General features: G+C 39.8%; 2 protein-coding genes across 4 annotated transcripts in view; one reads left to right on the top strand and one right to left on the bottom strand.

Moving 5' to 3' along the window:
* Slc4a8 (solute carrier family 4 member 8) overlaps positions 1–20,471 on the bottom strand; it is a 71,006-nt gene that overhangs the window by 13,570 nt on the left and 36,965 nt on the right. For all 3 annotated transcript variants that reach the window (XM_047548823.1, XM_047548825.1, XM_047548824.1), the window contains exons 12-19: positions 17,888–18,062; positions 17,160–17,293; positions 16,168–16,413; positions 10,859–10,964; positions 10,091–10,252; positions 7,121–7,234; positions 4,187–4,348; positions 3,050–3,301 (exon numbers count right to left, since the gene is read on the bottom strand). In XM_047548823.1, the coding sequence (XP_047404779.1) occupies positions 3,050–3,301; positions 4,187–4,348; positions 7,121–7,234; positions 10,091–10,252; positions 10,859–10,964; positions 16,168–16,413; positions 17,160–17,293; positions 17,888–18,062 (1,351 nt within the window). The remainder of the gene's footprint in view (positions 1–3,049; positions 3,302–4,186; positions 4,349–7,120; positions 7,235–10,090; positions 10,253–10,858; positions 10,965–16,167; positions 16,414–17,159; positions 17,294–17,887; positions 18,063–20,471) is intronic.
* On the top strand, positions 7,717–8,247 carry LOC124982348 (40S ribosomal protein S13). The gene has a single exon (XM_047548826.1). The coding sequence runs from the start codon at positions 7,747–7,749 to the stop codon at positions 8,200–8,202; it is 456 nt and encodes a 151-aa protein (XP_047404782.1). The 5' UTR covers positions 7,717–7,746; the 3' UTR covers positions 8,203–8,247.

The raw sequence follows: 20,471 nt of genomic DNA, 5'->3' as shown, positions 1-20,471 counted from the left end.
CAGAACTGATGTCTTTTAAGTCGTAATTGCAATCATCTCAGGGATTTGGTATACTTTGACATGGACTAAAGGAGTTTCTCTTTTACTCTCCAGAGATTTGAGGGCATGAATGGGGAGGTATATTATCAGAGTGAGAATGATTTTGAGAAAAATATTAATGTTATTATATTGTACTTGAATAATCATATAGTACTTGAATAGGACTTTCCCATCACATCCTATCTACCAACCTACATAATCTGAGAGACTCTGGGATAGAAGATGGGGACTTTAGAATCCAGGTAAGAAAACTCTCCTACCTAAATTCAGTTTGTTTTTATTTTGGGGCTAAAAAAACCTTCCAAAATGTATTTCTTTTCAGAATTAGAAAATCCACATTGGGTTTTACGACGTTTCAGTTTTGGAATAAGTAGCCAACCCAATTCAGTGATGCCCTTGTTTGTAGAGCTATTGAATAGTGTCTTAAAAGAACTCTTCTGTTGATGTCTGTCACCAGGCTCCTGTTGTTATATTCTTTGAGGAACAGTAACTTCTGGGTCCCTAATGATGGCAACTAGACCAGGAGAGGGAGTGAAATAAGTGCTAGAGACAGAGAGTTGAGGGATAAGGAGCATGAGGAAAAGTAGGTAGTGAAGCTGAGTGGAAAGTAAAGGGACACAAAGATGGTTTCAAGTACTTTACCATTCTCTCAATTCTCATCCTTGAAGGGCATCTGCAGGTTAGGCTGGGTGGTTAAAAATCAAAAAGAGGGAGAATGGAATCAAGAAAGTGCTTCAGATGGTTGGGACCTTGGCAACACGGCTAGAGAGCTTTTCCTTTCACCCTGTTTTCCCATGGAGTCCTTATACCCACACACGAAAAAAGTTTTTTCTCATCTTTGAGATATCTTTCACCTTTACAAAGATACTCTGTTAGCCAGCTGCTATTTTTCTGTTCCACTTCACAAACAACCTCTTAAGAGAGTTGTCTGCATGCACACTCTATTTCCTTCATCTCTTACTCATTCTTCAGCCACCTGTAATTAGGCTTCTGCCCTATCATTCCACGAAGTTTGCTCTCTGATAAGATACCTCCCCTACTCTTGCCCTCAAGTTTCTAGGCAAGAAAAGAGAATTATTTTTTAGCCCATGTCAAAATACACCAAATCCCTGAGGAGATGATTTTGGTTACAGAAGATTGAAAAGGCATTAATTCTATAGAAGAGGGTGTGTGTGTGTATGTGTGTGTGTGTGTGTGTGTGTGTGTGTATTCCCAGGGAAGAGGAAAAGAAGAGTCAGACAGGGTTGAGATGGAAAGTCTATGATTTAACTTACTAGTGATCATTTCATTTTAGAACAAAAGGACTTTTACCATTGTCAGCTTCTGCTTTTGCTTTTACTTCTAATTTATGTAAAAGCATCAGAAACTAAAGCAGTCCACTGAATCTGCTCTTGTCTAGTCATGTTAAGTTACCATATTGATAAACCCAATAGCCTTGGTTTAGTCTTCATCTTTCTAGATAGCTTCTAACCAGTCCTTCCTTGAAACACTTCCCCAGCTTGACTCCTGACACCACACCTTCTTGTTTTCCTCTGGCAGCTCCTTTTGAGACTGTTATCTCTTTCTTAGCCCATTCTCTAAACTATGCTCTTCTCTCTGACCCTCTTCTCTTTTCTCTCTCTTTCTCTCTCTCTCTTTTTTTGCTACCGGGGATTGAACCCAGAGGCACTCAACCCCTGAGCCACATTCCCAGACCTTTTTTGTATTTTATTTAGAGACAGGATCTCACTGAGTTGCTTAGGGCCTTGCTAAGTTGTTAAGGCTGGCTTTGAACTTTTGATCCTCCTGCCTCAGCCTCCTAAGCCACTGGGATTACAAGTGAGAGCCACTGCCCCTCTCCTCTTTGATATTCACCCTTCTCCCAAGTGAGCTCATCTACCTCTTTGGCTTTCAATACCATCTAAGTGCTATTGGCTCCCAAGTATATATTATTAATCCAAAACCTTCCTCTACTCTCTTCACTTGGATAACTCCTGACTTCTTACTCAAATGTTGATCATAGCCCCACTCCTCACAAAATCAAAATGCAGTCTTCTCTATTGTAATAAGTGTCATCTTTCCACCAGATGGTCAAGTCAAAAACCTAATAGTCATCTGATTTTTCCATTTTCCTCACCCCATTCCACAACCAGTTAACCAGCAAGACCTTTGGATCTACCTCTAAGATGTACAGAGTCCTGCCTTTTTACCTATCCCTACTACCAACTTTCTTATCCAAATCAATATCTTCCCTTACCTGTATTATTCTCACTTGTCTCTCTGCTTCTATTCTTCCCCCACCCTAAAAACTTGTCTTCTAGACATCAGCCAGAATGATTTTTTTAAAAATATTAACTGAATCATGTCTCTCTCCTGTTAAAAGCCCTCAAAGGTAATCTTTACTAGTGTGAACAAGGTCTTCTCTGATCTGGCCCTATCTACTCTTCCATCTCATCCCACTGAGCTCTTTGCCTTAACTCAGTACCCTTGTACCACATGACCCTGATTATCTTCTACAACACATATTACTCTTTCCTTCCACATGACCTAACTTAACTGCTTCTCTCCCCTCCCTCCATGCTATTTTCTACCATCCATGGCATGGCTGGCTCCACCTTATCTTAAATATTATACCTTCTCATGGGCTGGGGTTGTAGATCGGTGGTAGAATGCTTGCCTAGCAAGTGTGAGGCACTGGGTTCGATCCTCAGCACCACATAAAGATAATAAATAAATAAAGATATTTTTAAAATGTTACATTCTCAGAGAGGCTGTCTCTGACAATCCTAGCTAAAATAGAACCCCTTAATTCTCTATAGCACCAGAGAACACTATATATTTCCTTTATATCACTTATTATGTTCTATAATTATGTTTATTTTCTTAATTACATATTATCAGAATAAGCTTTTCCGGGGTAGTAGTTTGTATGTGTATCTGTCTGGTGTGTCACTGTATTTCTAGAACCTAGCAAGGATTCCTGGCACAAAGGCACTATATATATATGCCTAACGAGTGAATAAATGATTACCTTTAAGACAGTGGTCATGAAGACTGAGCAGCCCATCAGCACAAAGATCATAAGGCCTGTCACCCTCTGCTCTCGAATGCCCAAGAACTTGGGCTGTTCTCCTGGAGCAGAGCACTCAGATTCCAACTTGAGGCTGTTCACATGTGTGATGGACAGGACAGTTGCAGCCACAAACCAGGGCAGGCCCATGATGGAGCAGACACCCAGCATGATGGCCACCATCAGCAGATCCAGGTGGTAGCCACAGCCTTTCTGTGGAGAAACAGAATATCTATCACCATCAGTGATATAGTGGGGCATATAAAAGTGAGTTAAGGGTCTCAAGCCTAAGAAGGGGTATATGGATAAGTAGGAATGAATCCAAGGATCCCAGAGGAGTTTTATAACCCTTCCTAATTAGGAGGGAACAGAGAAGAAAAAGGGAAATTTTAGCTTATCCTATATATGCCAATATCCATTCTTTATCTAAGTACTCCCAGCTTATTTTGAGTCCCACACATTCAAAAATCCATCCTTTTCTGGAAGAGTAAACAGAGACCAAGCTGCATCTTGACCATTCTAGTAGACAATACAGAAGTTGGAGATAAATGTTCTTATTGAATTCCTATAACACTCTTCCAGATCCTTGCCAGATTTGGATTTTGCAGGTTCTGAGTAAGGAAAACATAAAGATGGAAGGCATGAAACATCTCACTAATACAAGTACTAGAACTATCCCTAGTACCTGGTAACCTTTGGGCTCAAGGTTTAATCTGGAAACCCTAATAACAGACAGCAATGGGAGAATAACTGCCTCTAACACATTATGGTCTAAGATCCAACTTGAACACAAGGAAGACAAGTTGAACAGCAGCCAATTCAAAACAAGTAGTTGTATAGGACCACCAGGAACTCTGCCTACCACAAACCCACAGATTTGAGAGAAGAGTAATGGAGTCCAAGTTTCTTTCACATATACCACTATGTTCTACTCTAGTCTTGTCCCCAATTAATGAGTAGGGAATGAATACTCCTTATAGACCTCTTCTGTGACTTTTTATCCAGGTTATTCAGTTCCTGGTGTGGAAGGGCTTACCCTAAAATAAAAAATTATAGCAGGCTACCAAAGAAGTCTTCTAGGTCAAAATCTCTTGTTACCTTAAGCTTATGTTCCTTCCTATTAATGATGACAGCTGTGATCTGCTGGTCCATGAATATCAAGATAGTACAGAGAAGAGCTGGGATAATTGCAGCTATCACAGTCCACCAAGGATTAGGGCCAATGGGACTGATAAACCATCCTCGATCATCCCTTGTGGGCTAAAGGGAAAAAACAAATTATTTTTGTATTTTAAATTAACTATTTTCATTAGAGCACAAGAGATCAATTCCACATTTTCCACATTTCTTTTTATTCTCAAGTGAATAAGACTTTTTTTTTTTTTTTTTAAAGCACAAAATACAGCAACTCCTTGGAATTCTACAACCTTTCACCAAATCCCCTTTGAAACAGTCAGTCCTCCATTATCAGCCTCCTGTGGAATATTCACTAATCCTACACTTCCCCCTATTTTTATTCCCCAAACCCCAATGCACAGAAAAAGCAACTTTATCTCAACATCAGCACAACTAAAATATAATTAATAGCTAAATCTGTTGTTGAAGAAAAAAATGATTCTCAAAGACAAATATAAATATCTGAGACTATCTTCCTCATTGCTTTTCCCCAGAAGCCATAAAATGTGTGTCTACAACACAAATAAAGGCAAAATGTAGTCAGTTAGAATGAATATTCCAAAGTCGTTCTCCCATCAGCAGAGAAACGGGGGCCCAGACACCAGAGATTTGAGACAAGGCTTAAGACCGCTAAACTTGGCAATTTGTTTGGCCTAGGACCCTATAAGACAACTGTTCACAAATTTCAATGGGGTGTTCACATACCTAAACTCTCCTAGATCCTCAACACCCCCACCCCTAGGGTACTCTGGGGAAGACAAGCTCACCTTTTTGGCAATTGGTGCCTAAAGGATAAAAGGCCAGAGATACAAATAGGCCCAGAATTGACCCAACTCAATAAACAAACACTGTTATATCTGAAACATTAGTTGTGACTCTTGGATTAAAGACATCAATAACACTAGCAAGTCCCAAATTATGAATTAAATTCTAAAAGCTTACAGAACCTATGTTTCCTTAGTAATAATATTCTAACTGGCAGTTAAGTCCTCAGATCACCACAAAAACTTATTGAAACCTTAAAGACATTATAACCCCTAGTAACAGCATAGCTGGCTCTCCATATCTGTGGGTTACATCTAAAAATTCCACCAACTGCAGATTAAAGATAATCAGAAAAAAATACATTAGTATTGAACATATACAGATTTTTAAATTGTCATTACTCCCTAAACACTACAGTGTAACAACCATTTATACAGCATTTACATTGTATTAGGTATTATAAATAACCTAGAGATGACTAAAAGTGCATAGTAGGTTATGTGCAAATACTATGATACTTCATTTAAGGAACTTAAGCATCTGCATACGCGGAGCATCCTGGAACCAATCCCCCATGAATAGAGACAACTGCACCAGTCTTTTTATTGTGTCTTGGAACCTGGAGGCCATGTGATTTATGAAAGAAGGGAATAAGGAAGAAAAGAAGAAAACTTTCCCTCTGCTCCCTGAAAGTGAAGCCTGCCATGAGCAACATTTTCTTGGACATTCTCCCATTTCCCTTTCTCATCTCTCTCCTACCTCCCAGAGGTCGTCTTCACAGATGTCTCAGAAATTCAGTTCCTTCTGACTATCTTAAACTTGACTATCAGGGAACTTTTCCAAGGACTGCTTAATGCTCCTAAATTACCTATTTTTATACAAAATCCATCCCTCCTGCAGGGCTGACCTCAGCTTGGTATTAGAGAGAAAGCTGAGTGTGCTCATTCACACACAGATGAGAATGCCAGATTCTCAGAGGTGTTAGGCTCAGAAAAGAAAAGGGTGTTTATTAACCCACAAATTTCTAACTGATAGAATTTCACCAAATTTAGTAAAATTAAACATGTTTTGACAATAAGGAAAAAGACATTTTTAATCAGGCTTTTTTCAGGGAGTGAGACAAAGAGAAGCTGAAACCAGGGCCTTAACAAGTCAGGGACTGCTTACCTGCCTACCTGTCTTCTCCTCACATCCTCTCCCATCCTCATTCTATTACTCTTCAGAAGTCATTGAGCATGCTCAGGCTTTCTCCTCTCTACCCAATGGGGATCTGTGAAACTGAACTTAGCTTTTCTATCTTCTTTTTTTTAAATATATTTTTTAGTTGTAGGTGGACACAATACCTTTATTTTTATGTGGTGCTGAGGATCAAACCCAGGGCCTCACACATGCTAGACAAGTGTGCTACACTGAGCCATAACTCCAGCCCCAGCTTTTCTATCTTCTTTTGTTTATTTAGTAACCCCAACCTAAAATAAATTTGGGGTCCGCATATATTGGTCATTTGTTTCATTTTTTGTACAGGCTTTTTGAAAAATACTATAATAGAGAGTTATAAAAACAAACAATAAAATAGGGTTGAAGAACTATCCTAGAACTATCCTAGGGCTCTAGACTCCAGACAAGGTCCCTCTTAGGTCCATTTTCCTCCTACCCAACAAGATCCTTGAGGGGAGGGGCCGAGACTTTTACCTTTCCCATCTTTCCCATCTTTCCTAGTGTCCTTAAATAGCTGCTGCTCAATAAAGGTGCTCCAAGAACCCACATTTCCACAGTATTTGAGATACATTTATGTAAATGGGCACGTTCCATTATTTAAAATCTTAACAGTAGTATTTATGAACATAAATAATACTTTTCATTCATTAAATTTAAACAACTTTATTTTTCTGTTCTCTTACTTTTCCAACTTGAACTCAACTTGACTTAAAGAATTTACTTTTCTGAATGGCTAGGTATGAGGAACAAGATTCATATTTAGAGGACTGCAAAACTCCTCTTGTGATTGTGAGGTGAAGGCCCTTGAAATCAACTTGGGATCAGATTCTATGAAATTACATGAGGGCACCAAGCATCCTGAGATCTTTTTACCTTGAACACACTGGGAACTTGAAGCTTTGGTGATGGGACTCCAATCAAAAAATCAATAATCACCATTGTGAAGATAGTGAGGAAAACGGCAAAGTCACTCACCATGGAACGTACCTGACATGAGAAAGGATTGGAACAATGTTTTTGCAGGTTAAATACAGTAGAAAAGAATTCAGTCTTGTAAAATGTGTAGAAATTCTCAGAAAAAAAAAATGCCCTTATTTTACAGTGGAACTAATATAAGCATATTTAAACACTAGGAATATGTTTCCCCAACCATGAAACCTCTCTCTACAATCCAAATTAATGCTGATGAAGTGTGGATATGATGAAGGAAAAAAAGTCTTCTGACAAACTCTAATGTCACCAACCCCAACCTCTGAAGCATTCTATATAGGGTATTTAGGCCCAGCTTCAGGTTCTAGTTTTGAGAACTTGGAATACAATTTTATAAGACCAGCCACGGTCCCTCATGCTAGCCTAGAACCTTGGCAGCAGGGTCAGCTCAGCTTCTCCCTCATACCCCATATTCAGTTCATCTCCAAGTTCCATTGGCCCGACCTTCAGAACATATCCAGAGGGCGTTTCCACACTCTCTGTCTTTTTGCTGCCTGACTGCCGCCATCATGGGTCGCATGCATGCTCCCGGGAAGGGCCTGTCCCAGTCGGCTCTGCCCTATCGCCGCAGTGTCCCCACCTGGTTGAAGTTGACGTCTGACGACGTGAAGGAGCAGATTTATAAACTGGCCAAGAAGGGTCTGACTCCCTCACAAATTGGTGTGATACTGAGGGATTCACATGGTGTTGCACAAGTACGTTTTGTGACTGGCAATAAAATCTTGAGAATCCTTAAGTCCAAAGGACTTGCTCCTGATCTTCCTGAGGATCTCTATCATTTAATTAAGAAAGCAGTTGCTGTTCGAAAGCATCTTGAGAGGAATAGAAAGGATAAGGATGCTAAATTCCGCCTGATTCTGATAGAGAGCCGAATTCACCGATTGGCTCGATACTATAAGACCAAGCGGGTCCTTCCGCCAAATTGGAAATATGAGTCATCCACAGCCTCTGCCCTGGTGGCATAAATTTGTGTATGTATTCAAGCAATAAAAGCATTGTTTAACTGAAAAAAAAAAAAAAAAAAAAAAGAACATATCCAGAATCAGCACTTCTCACACCCACTGCTCCCACCCAGATCAAAGTCACCACCAGCTCTTGCTGGGGTAACAGCAGCAACCTCCTCACTTGCTTCTTGCCCTCTACAATTTTCTTTAAATGTAGCTGTGGTTGGATCGCATCATTCCTCTGCCAAAACCCTTAAATGGTTCCTTCTCTGAGTTAAAAACCCAAAAGGCCCCACTGGTTTCTGAGGCCCATACAACTGGTGTCATCCCTTCTCTAGTCCCAACTAAAAATATTCTCCTTTTCACCCACTCTGCTTCAGCCATACAGACCTCCTTGCTGCTTCCTAAACATGCCAAGTTCACTCTCATCTCAGGATCCACCTAAAATGTTACCTAAGGTAACCTCTTGCATAGCTCCCTCACCTCCTGTAGGCCAACTCAAATACTACCTTCTTCATGAGATCTTCTCTGATGATCCTACTTAAAACTGGCCACACACCCCCACCCCAGCACTTTCTATACTCCTTCCCTGCTTTATTATTTTTAAATAACACTTATTTCCATTTTGAGTGGATTCCCTCCAATTTAAGACCTGCCCCAAGAGGATTGTCCCACTTTATAGCTTAATGTAGCTTTAATAAAATGCAGTGACCTGTATCTGCCTTAATCTGCAATTCCAACAGAGATAGAGTAAAATATTTCTTAGTCATGCATAACATCATTAGTAACTTAACCTGACTAACTAGTAACTTAACCAGCACCCTCTCCATGGTTTTGTTAGTTCTTCCCTGAATGATAGTTCTCTGAAGAATCACCCCTCCCCAACTATGAAACTCCTCTTTTGACCATCCTAGGGCTCAGTGGCCCTTTTCTCTTCTGAAATTCTCTGGCACTTATGTCTCAGGCTGGCATGCAACACTTACTACTGTAGCTTGTGGCACCTGCTTGTTTCATGTGCTCCCCTTCCTCTCTGATGGCAAATAGTATCTTAAACTTCCTTTGCATCTCCCATAGACTCATCCAGGTCTGAGCATAATCAATATCCAATAGTCACATAGGTTAATTTATTTTTCCAGTAAGGAAACAAAGACTCAGAACTTATTTAATATGTGCCTCCCTTAACTATTATGCAGGTTTACTGAAGCCCAAGAATGTTTAGTTACATGCGTAAAATAAATATCCAGTAAACTGAACCCCCTACCTGATTGAAACCTCACTTACAGAAAAGCCACCAGTTCCTCCTGAATCTAGCTCCCTTTCAAAGAAATAGCCCACTTAGCTACCCACGCTCAGCCTCTAATTCTGCCCTGCAGGTTTCTTCTTTCATCTTTCAGCTCCTGACATGCTGTGTCAGAGGAGGCTTCAGTCGTGCATACCAAGACAAGGGCATGCTGGCTGCTATAGTCAATGTGGGTAATGATTTCATAAGCTATTATAGAAGCCATCCCTGGGAAAGGACTTTGGGGTCCCCTAAAGTATTCAAGACAATCACCCCAATTACCATCATCATAAACCAGCTCCAGCTACTGCATGCTAAGTGCCCCAGAATTCTGGAAATGAAACTTGGCAGCATTCTAGAAATGAAATTTAATAACTTTTAGAGAACATTACTACCACCTTAAACTTACCTGACACTTTTAAATCAAAAAGGTTTTAAGTATCCTCATTCAATACCACAGATCTATGAAAGAGGGGCTGCCAGACACTAGAAGAGATTGCCACAGTGTAGCTCATCAGGACATCTAGAGCTTTCCCTCTGACAATCTACTCCAGAAAGTATGGAAGCTGAGAATAGGTTCTATTGTATTAGACTCCTAACACAAAAGTAATGCATGAATGTGCTACCTACTCTGGTTGGGAAATAGCGACTTGTCTTAAATGTCTTTAAGGTGCTTGAGAGGATGAAGGTGGTGAAGAAAAGAATACAGGACCAAAAGAGCACATCAGGAGTGTAAGGTCCATGATGGCCACATGCAGATCCCATGAACTCTCCATGCATTTCCTGGCATTCCTGGAAGAACAAGCATTTGGGGTAACAGAAGTCAGGTACAAGGGAATAAACAGATGGTGCCTTCTTAGTCTATTACTCACTATCAGCATAGGCTGCCAGTAGTGTCCACTTGACCTTAATGCCATTGACAGTCCCTTACTTGCAGGTCCCTTTCAAATAGGGCACTATTATAGGTATAACTAAGATAATTTAAGAATAAAACTATAAATGTCATGAAGAAACACGACTTTCAAGGCTTTGGGAAGGCCTTAGCAATTTGAATTGTTTTTGTTATAGAGGACCTCCAAACATTAATATTCTTCAAATGCCACAAAGCTTGGATCAAGCATGGATCTGCCCACTGTCCTATGTGGTTTCATCCCCACATATCCCTGGAGCAGAATCACAGGGTAGGTGTGTATGGAAGAAAAGAGAAGGGTGATCTATTTTTAATATGCAAGAAAACTTTTGAAAGGGAAAAAGAAAGTAAAAATAGTTGCTATTTTTGTTGTTTTTTAAGAGTTTTCTTTTTTAATGCCAAAGTTCTCCAAAAAGCTACTGGCCTTTCACCGAGAAGTCCCTCTTTAAACCTGGTGAACGTGATGTGAGAGCAGCTCCCAGACTTACACTGACAGTGAGGTTAGCCCAGTGCACTTCTGCTGTCACAATGTTGTGGTCCTTCCAGTACTGTAGAGTGTGATTATTTGGATTCTCTGGGAGAGTACACCTACAACTGAGGGGAAAGGAAAAAAAGATTCCTGAGGAAAGCAGTCAGACAGTCAGTTAAGTATTTTTAGACATGACCAAGTTAAAGGCGCTAAGAAAGTCTACCTTCTTTCTCTTTTGACTATTTCAGATCTCTGAGATAGGTCCAGTTTGGGTTGAGGACCACCTATAAGCCCAATCAAACCCTAATTTTTCACTGGCCATTACTAAAGATGGATTCAAATCAGCATGTGGGTCTTGGATGAAACTGTGCTGACAACCACACTTGGCATATGATTTGCCCAGAATAAATAAGCCCTAGTTTCTATCTCTTAGGCTCTTGCTGTGAAATTCAATCTACTTAGCAAGGAGGTTCTGATACACTGCTTAGTTCTCAACAACTTCCTCCAAGTCTGGATATTTTATTTCTATACCTGCTCCCCCATCATGCTCTTGTTCTAAAAATCAGAGACTCCTGGAATTGTGATGAAGCTCTTCCTCACACTGCATTATCCTACTACCTCAGCCATTTCCTAGCTATTTATACTAAAGCCAGGCTTACCAGCTCCATTAGCTTCCTCAGGTCTCTTCTTTTATCTAAACCAGACCATACCATACATGTTCCACCATGTTGCCTCCCAATCCCAGCATACTACATGCCTGAACTGGCTCCCAGTATGGTCAAGTGACACAGCTGTCCCCACCACCTTTGTTTCATCTGTGAATTTAATAAACATGCCTTCTATGATAGAACTGAAATCCAGGAAGATCTCAAAGGTCAAAATAATTGGAAGAAACTAATAAAACAAAAAGTAATGGGGAAAGCTATAGAAGTTCTACATTTAAATTAAAAAATAAATTCCATAGATATGCCAATTACTCTAATTTTATCATTACATAGTATGCATATGTATTTGAAATGTTACACTGTATCCCATAACTATGTACAATTACTATGTGTTAACTAAAAATAAAAATAAATTGAGCAAGGTGGCATGCATCTGTAGACCCAGCTACTCAGGAGGCTGAGGCAGGAGAATCACCTAAGTCCAGGAGTTTGAGGCCAGCCTAGGCAACATAGCAAGACCCTGTCTCAAAAATAAGTAAATTAGCTGGGTACAGTGGTGCACACCTGTAATCTCAGCAACCCGGGAAGCTAAAACAGGAGGATTGCAAGTTCGAGGCCAGCCTCAGCAACTTAGTGAGGCCCTAAGCAATTTAGCCAGATCCTGTCTCAAAATAAAAAATAAAAAGGGCTGAGAATGTAGCTCAGTGAAAAAGTGCCCCTGTGTTCAATCCCATTACCGATAATAACAATGAAGATGATGATGACAATAATAATAATAATAACATTTCATGGTTTTTAAAAACAATAAAAATAGCTGGATGTGGTGATGCATGCCCATAATCCTAGCTACTTGGGAGGTCAAGACAGGAGTATCACAAGTTCAGTCCAGCCTGGACAAGTTAGTGATGCCCTGTCTCCAAATAAAAATAAAAAGGATTGGGGATGTAGCTCAGCGCCCAAGTCCCTGGGTTCAATCCCCAGTGGTGCAAAAATTAAATAAATAATATAATGGTTGATATGTCTATACATTTGTCAAAATCTATGGAATGTACACACAAAAGTTAACTCTAATATAAATTGTGAACTTTGGATGATAAGTATGTGTCAGTGTAAGTTCATTGATTATAACAAATTGCATCTTTCTGGTGGAGATGTTGAGAATGGGGGAGAGCATGCGTACACGGCAGCAGGTAGGCAGGGAGTCTATGAGAACTCTCGTACTTTCTGCTCAACTTTGCTGTCAACCTAAAACTGTTCTAGAAAATAAAGTCTTTTTTCCCCTGATCCTGGAGCTTGAACCCAGAAACACTTTACCACTTCAGTTACACTCCCAACCCTTTTTATTTTTACATTTGAGACACGGTCTTGCTAAGTTACCCAAACTGGCCTTGAACTTACAATCTTCTTGCTCAGTCTCCCAAGTAGCTGGGATTACAGGTGTGAGCCACCATGCCCAGCAATAAAGTCTGTTTTTAAAAAATCAATTCTGTGTATGTTAACATAAAATCATTTAAAGAGTTGAGGGGGGCCTAGGGTTGTGGCTCAGTGGTACAGTGGTCACCTAGTACGTGTGAGGCACTGGGTTTGATCCTCAGCACCACATAAAAAATAAATAAAATAAAGGAATTGTGTCCATCTACAAATAAAAAAAGAAAAAGAAAGAAAGAAAGAAAGAATTAGAGGGCCGGGCAAGGTGGTGCATAGTTCAGGAGGCTGAGATAAGATTTTGAGTTCAAAGCCAGCCTCAGCAACTTATTGAGGCCCTAAGAAACTTAGTGAGATCCTGTCCCTAAATAAAATACAAAAAAGGTTAGGGATGTGGCTCAGTAGTTAAATGCCTGTGGGTTCAATCCTAGGTACCAAAAAAAAAAAAAAAATTGAAGAATTCTAGCTTCACATCAGCTCCATATGAAATAGAATAACAGTGGAATGCACCTACGGAAAAAATATCATGTCCAAATTTTTTTTTGTTTTTGTTTTTGTGGTGCTGGGGATTGACCCAGGGCCTTGTGCTTACACAGTTTACAATCTACCAACTGAGCTATCTCCCCAGTCCGCCATCTCCAATTGTATTAAGGAAACAAGATTACAGTTTCCAGGGCTGGATTACTTAATCCAGAGCTGGTCACTTTTGTCTGTCTTCTCCCACTAGGATATAAGCATCCTGAGGGTAGACCCTTTCCAGGGCTGAAAATAGTGCCTGGCACATAACAGGTGCTCAACAAACATTTTTTAAATAAATGAATGATAAAAAAGAGGTTAAAAAAATGAACTTTATAGGAATGAGAATTTCAATGACAATAGGTTCCAATTGACTAGACTTTGGAGATGATAGTACTTAATCATTGTTACTTTGTATTAAAATAATTTAAAATTCTAATCAGAATTCTTATTAATTCTTATTTTTAGTAAAGGTTAATGAATAGATAACTAGAATAGGTGAAAGTATATTTGCAGCTGGTTGGCAGATATTTCCATAGTCAGATCTTCCACATGAGACCTGTATAGCCAGAAAGGAGGGAATAGTGTACAGAGCTAAAAGAAGAGGATCTTTAACCATAATTTGGAAAATACTATTCCAGAGAAGAAATGATCAGTAGGCTACAAAGCAAAAAAAGTAGGTAACAAAAACGGCATGGTATTGGTACCAAAATAGACAGGTAGATCAATGGTACAGAATAGAGGACATGGACACAAACCCAAATAAATACAATTTTCTCATACTAGACAAAGGTGCCAAAAATATGCAATGGAGAAAAGATAGCCTCTTCAACAAATGGTGCTGGGAAAACTGGAAAACCATATATAACAGAATGAAATTAAACCCCTATCTCTCACCCTGCACAAAACTTAACTCAAAATGGATCAAGGACCTTAGAATCAGACCAGAGACCCTGCAGATTATAGAAGAAAAAGTAGGTCCAAATCTTCAACATGTCGGCTTAGGATCAGACTTCCTTAACAGGACTCCCATAGCACAAGAAATAAAAGCAAGAATCAACAACTGGGATAGATTCAAACTAAAAAGCTTTCTCTCAGCAAAGGAAACTATCAGTAATGTGAAGAGAGAGCCTGCATATCTTTGCCACTCATACTACAGATAGAGCGCTAATTTCCAGAATCTATAAAGAACTCAAAAAACTCTACACCAAGAATACAAATAACCCAATCAACAAATGGGCTAAGGAAATGAACAGACACTTCACAGAAGAAGATGTACAAGCAATTAACAGATATATGAAAAAATGTTCAACATCTCTAGTAATAAGAGAAATGCAAATCAAAACTACCCTAAGATTCCATCTCACCCCAATTAGAATGGCTATTATCAAGAACACAAGCAACAATAGGTATTGGTGAGGATGTGGAGAAAAAGGTACACTCATACATTGCTGGTGGGGTTGCAAATTAGTGCAACCACTCTGGAAAGCAGTATGGAGATTCCTCAGAAAGCTTGGAATGGAACCACCATTTGACCCAGCTATCCCACTCCTTGGCCTATACCCAAAGGACTTAAAATCAGCATATTACAGAGATACAGCCACATCAGTGTTCATTGCTGCTCAATTCACCATAGCCAGATTGTGGAACCAACCTAGATGTCCTTCAATTGATGAATGGATAAAGAAACTGTGGCATATATATATAATGGAATATTACTCCACCATAAAGAATGATAAAATTATGGCACTTGCAGGCAAATGGATGAAATTGGAGAATATCATGCTAAGTGAGATAAGCCAATCTCAAAAAATCAAAGGACGAATGATCTCGCTGATAAGCGGATGATGACATATAATGGGGGGTGGGAGGGGTTAGGGTTAGGTTTAGGGTTAGGGAGGGGGGCAAGAATGGAGGAAGGAAGAACTGTATAGAGGAAAAGAGGGATGGGGGGTGGGGGGGAAGGGGGAAAAATGGCAGAATGAATCAAACAACATTGCCCTGTGTAAATTTATGATTACATGAATGGTATGCCTTTACTCCATGTACAGAGAATCAAAATGTATCCCATTTGTTTACAATTAAAAAAAAAAGAAATGATCAGTAGGACTAGATTTTCCTAGATGGTTGATAACACAGCTAGACATTGTATTTATTTTCTAATTGATCCAAACAATGCTAAACACAAGAAGAAAACAGTCTCCTGAGTTGAAATCTAGAAGTAAAAAGATGTTTGGATCTTAGGATACAGTGGGAGTGACTTGTGATCTGAAACGAATTATTAAACCATCTCCACCTAACATTTCCTACAAGTTGCCTATACACCTTCAGAAAAAGAGTTCATTTTCTCACTTGATAGAGTGGCCCAGGAACTCACAAGTTCTTTCAAAAAGAAGTTCTTCTCAATAATTAACTCAAATTTCTCAGCTACATTTGCAGCCTATTTTTGTTTTAATGCCTAGACCCAAAAGACATTCTCTCAAAAGAATTTCTCACGTCTCCTCTGGGCTTTATTCTCAGTTCATCCTCTGTCATCACTTTATATTGTTCTTCTCTGGCGGCCCTCCAAGCTTCCTCATCCATATCTAAGTTCTGTTTCCCAGAAGGCCAAGACACTTCCTTAACAGAAGCTACAAGCACTGCCTGGCACACTACATAAGCCATTAAACTTGGGCCCTTTTGCCCATTAAAGAATAAGAAAATAAGCAGAAGGCATACTTACTAATAGAGGCTAAGGTGGTCCAGCTGGCTGTGCATGTGGATGGGGTAGGTTTCTGCCAGGTGAATCAGCTTTTCTATTGCTTCATAGATGAAAATAATGCAAATCAGGGAGGCAAATGCTTCTTCAGTGAAGCGGGTAATATAGCAGACAAGGGAACTGGCATCGGTTGCCACAAGGACAATACACAGGAAGGCCGTCCACAGTCCAATACAAGCTCGAAGGGAGAGGTATGAAAGGGTATAGTCTCTGAAACAAGACCAAAGTTCATCAAAAAGTATGAATGGCACCAAGAGATAAAAGGGTTAAATATGGTTAATTCATCTCACGTTAGCTATACCACCACTGCAACCCAGTTTATACCTAATTCTGATTGTACTTAAGTTCTAAATAATGCCCTGGGACAGGTGTGTTAAGGATTTGCTTCACAGGGACTATTCACTTCTGAAGTTATGTAGAACGTGGAGAAGGAAGGAATCCTTTCAAATACATTTCTACTGCTGCAATCCAATGTAATTAAGAGATTTTTCATGCAGTAAGAAAAAGGAGCTGATCCGAGTCCCATGTCCTCCTACTTCTAACACAAAATGAATGTAAAAAAGATTCTATAGAAAAAGTAGGAAATATAGGACATTGCAGAGCCCCTATTCCCACTAGCCATCAGAACATTACAGAGAGCAGACCAAATTAAAAATTGACTTGAAATGGACATGGAAGACTTGGAATTAGCTAGGGAAAGTTTTTTAAAGATTAAAAAGTCAAGGTTTCAATAATGGCTGAGGGACATTAATCAAGCTCTTTAAGAACAGGGGATCTACTATTTTAGGTATGTGCTACCTGGAGGCAGAATTACAGACCAAATGATGTTCTTTCTTCAGATTTCTTACACTTCAGATTATTTGCTTACTTTTAAATTTGTGTAGAACCCTGTTATTCAATCCTGGCATCACAACAACCATAGCCAATTACAGTTTTCAGAAAAACAAATATCTTACTTGCAGAATTTGAACAAAATCTTTTCAAACACAAGCACTGGCCCCGTACTTCCCAGGATGGTAAGGGGCTGTCCTGCAAACAAGGAATAGGCAATCCCAGTCATGGAGGCTCCAAATAAGGATTCAATTGCACTCTGAGAAGGAAAAGAATCACTTGAGTTCATAGTCCATTGGTAAAGAGTAATGTTAGCTTATATACACTCCCAACTTAGCCCTAATATGAGCCTTGACAATCATTTGCTTATATTTCTTCTAGCAAGAGTGATGTGTACACACCATCTAATACTCTTGTAAACAGATCCCACTTTAATAATTCAGGTACCCAAATCCATTTACATATGATTCCTTAACTAAGTTCTTGTTCCATGGTGACTCAATTCAATATTCAAAAATACATAAAAAGCACATGCTATTCACACTACAAGTTGTCATACAGTCACTTAAAATCTTATTTTCAAATGACATTAATATATCCATTTTCCATTCTTGGGGCAATGAGCAATTCAACTGGGTAACCAGCTTTTGTAACTGACATTGAAGCAGAAGAGAATCTGTTCAATAGGGAGAATGTTGCTTTTTTATTTGAAGACATAAGATCTTAGTTATTCAAGAGAAAGAATTCAATTTCATCAGTCTTAGTACAGGTAATTTCCTCCCAATGGAGTTGGCTGCCACCATAACATTTTAAGTCTTGTTTGGGATCATTAAAAGTGATTGAAAGTTCTTACTATGCGTCCCTCAGTGGCTTCTCCAAGCAATCCCCCAAAGGTGATGACAGGTGACATGCAGGCACAGTACAGGAACAGAAAGGAGGCCAGACACTGTAAGCTGAGTGCATCCCGATAGTCGCTCCAGTACCAGGGGGCCTTCCGCTTGATGTCCAGCACCAAGCCCCCAAATAGCCTGCAGAAACATAGCAGACAAGCCTCTAACACAGCCCTTCTTCCACAAAAGCATAATGCTCTAAACTAAGGTAATATTTTGGCTTCAATTTGACCCCAAGTATAGGAGATTTCTCTGGGGTCAGCACAGATTCTATGTGTGATCAAGGCATGACTTACTATAAATCTGAATGATTTATTCAATTCAAAAAATTAATTTGGGTATGCATATTGACCATTTAATAAAAAGTTCAAAAAGTTAACAAGGAAGCAAGTATTGACTTCAAACTTCAAATTCTGAGTTGTTTGGAGAAAATACACAAAACTGACTCAAGATATAAAATTGATAGTTTTACTACACATTTTCCAGATAAAATGCCCCATCACATGCATTTTCTTATTCTGCACAACTACCTACCTTCCTCTTGAGAATTAGCATAATAGTTCATGCATGCCATTGACAAGCAGTAGCAGATACTTGATGGCTCTCTGCCAGGTACTGGAGATGCAGCAATGAGTAAGACAAACACAGCCTTTGCTCTCCAAGACCAACAGTCTAGTGCAGAAAACAGGTACTGTGGTAGCACAGAATGGGGAGGGGCATTTCAGCAGGGACTCAAAGAATGGACTGGGAGATAGCCAGATGAGGCAGAGGGACCAGCATGGGTGACACCTAGAGTTGAGAGTACACAGTGGTTCGAGGTGCTGGAAGATTTGTGACTAGACAATACAGTGTAAGGGGCAAACACCAACAGACAAGGCTGGAGAAGGTGAGTCACAAAAGGCCTTAGTGACAATTTTAAGGATTAGAAGTTTATCTTATCAGCAAGTCAAGCTCTAAAGGACTGTAAACACAGTGAGCAATAATCCAATATGCATTCTGGAAAAATCACTCTTGTGGCAGTGTGGATTGGGATGAGGAGAAAAGTGGATGGATTGAAGAGTTAATCAGGAAGTAGAATCAATAGGACTCAGTGGCAGGACTTCAGGTCCTCTCCATTTTTCCCATGGATGAGACAGATGAAGAGCAAGAGCTCCAAGGAGGAGCACTGCTCCCAGACTCAATCATTTTTTCTAAGAATGGAGTCACTGTACCAGGGGGAAAACTGCCAGGTGAGTATCAAAAAGAGTCACTCTGCATCCCACAGGACACATCACTTGGTTTCTTCTACAAATCAATGGTATAGAAAAAAATAAAAGGAAGAGGGGCTGTTACAGAATGAGAACACAGTAGCCAAATGCAACCTGATTGGATCCTACTTCAAACAAACGAACCCTTAAAAGATGATGCTAACAACCACAAAAAGTTTAATGTGCACCTGAGCATCAGATGATTTAAAGAATTATTATCAATTTTGTTAGATTTCATAACTGCATGATAGTTATTTTTTAAAATGTCCTTATCAAAAATGATACATACTGAAGTATTTATAGGAAAAATGATATGACATCAGTGAGTTGGTTTAAAATAATCTAGAAAGCAGAAAAATAAGTGGGAAGAAATAGATAAAACAAGATGGGCAAAAGGTTGATAACAGTTGATGAGGACCTGGGGGTTCATTATATGATTCTCTTCCTTTTTTTTTTAATGTTTGAAATTTTCTGTAATAAAAAGCTAAAACTAAACCGACAAAAAAAAAGTTACTATTTCATGAAAGGAGGCTTGCCAGCTCTTTCTTCCTGTCTCTCTCCTAGAAGCCTGGAGAAGTATGGTGAGGTCTAGGACCCACATGCCAGGGGAGGGGACCCAGCCAGTTCTTTCTCCACTCACTCTCTCCTCTAGCTGCACATGGGTATGCAGGTGGACACAGGGCAGACACTGTTCTGTCTTGCCCACTTGCTCTTTTTCTGTTGGTGGATGTCGTTGGGATTCACCTTTCCTCCACCTATAGCAGTAACATGGCAATCTGGGTGTAGGCTTAGAGAAGAGAGGCAAAGCCAGCCTTGTGACCCGCCTTAATTTTAGACTGTCTGGCAAACCTAGCTCAGGTAAAGAGGTATTTAGAGGATTCAACCTAGATCAAGAGACTTTAGCTTCAAGGGTGGAACCAAGATTCCAACTGCCATTTGTTTTGCTTTCTTCTCTGGATAAATAACCCCTCAAGTATCTCACGGGCAGCAGTGATTAGTCTGGGGGTAAGATTCAAGTGTTTTGGGGTCCTTAGTTACCATAGCATCCAGTGACTGTCACCTCCTCATCACCAGTAACCTTCCTCTGAAGTATATTACCCTGCAAAAAGAACCTCCTTCTGACCCCCACCTGAGATGCTGCCATGATTAGCCAGTCCCTGGACAAAGGAGGTGTCTTCAGAGAGGAGACGCTGTGAGCAACAGACAAGAGATTGATGTGACATGGATTGATGAAAAGCCATAGAAAGGGAAGACATCTGTCTGTCTAGCAGTGATTAAACAGAGGTAGAGAGATTTGAGG

Source organism: Sciurus carolinensis, chromosome 4 (genome assembly GCF_902686445.1).
Source record: "Sciurus carolinensis chromosome 4, mSciCar1.2, whole genome shotgun sequence".
Classification (NCBI taxonomy): domain Eukaryota; kingdom Metazoa; phylum Chordata; class Mammalia; order Rodentia; family Sciuridae; genus Sciurus; species Sciurus carolinensis.
This window is presented reverse-complemented; position numbering and strand designations above follow the sequence as displayed.

Bases quoted from the DNA above. Each gene is read 5' to 3' on its own strand.
- LOC124982348 (XM_047548826.1), top strand. From the start codon at position 7,747: ATGGGTCGCATGCATGCTCCCGGGAAGGGCCTGTCCCAGTCGGCTCTG.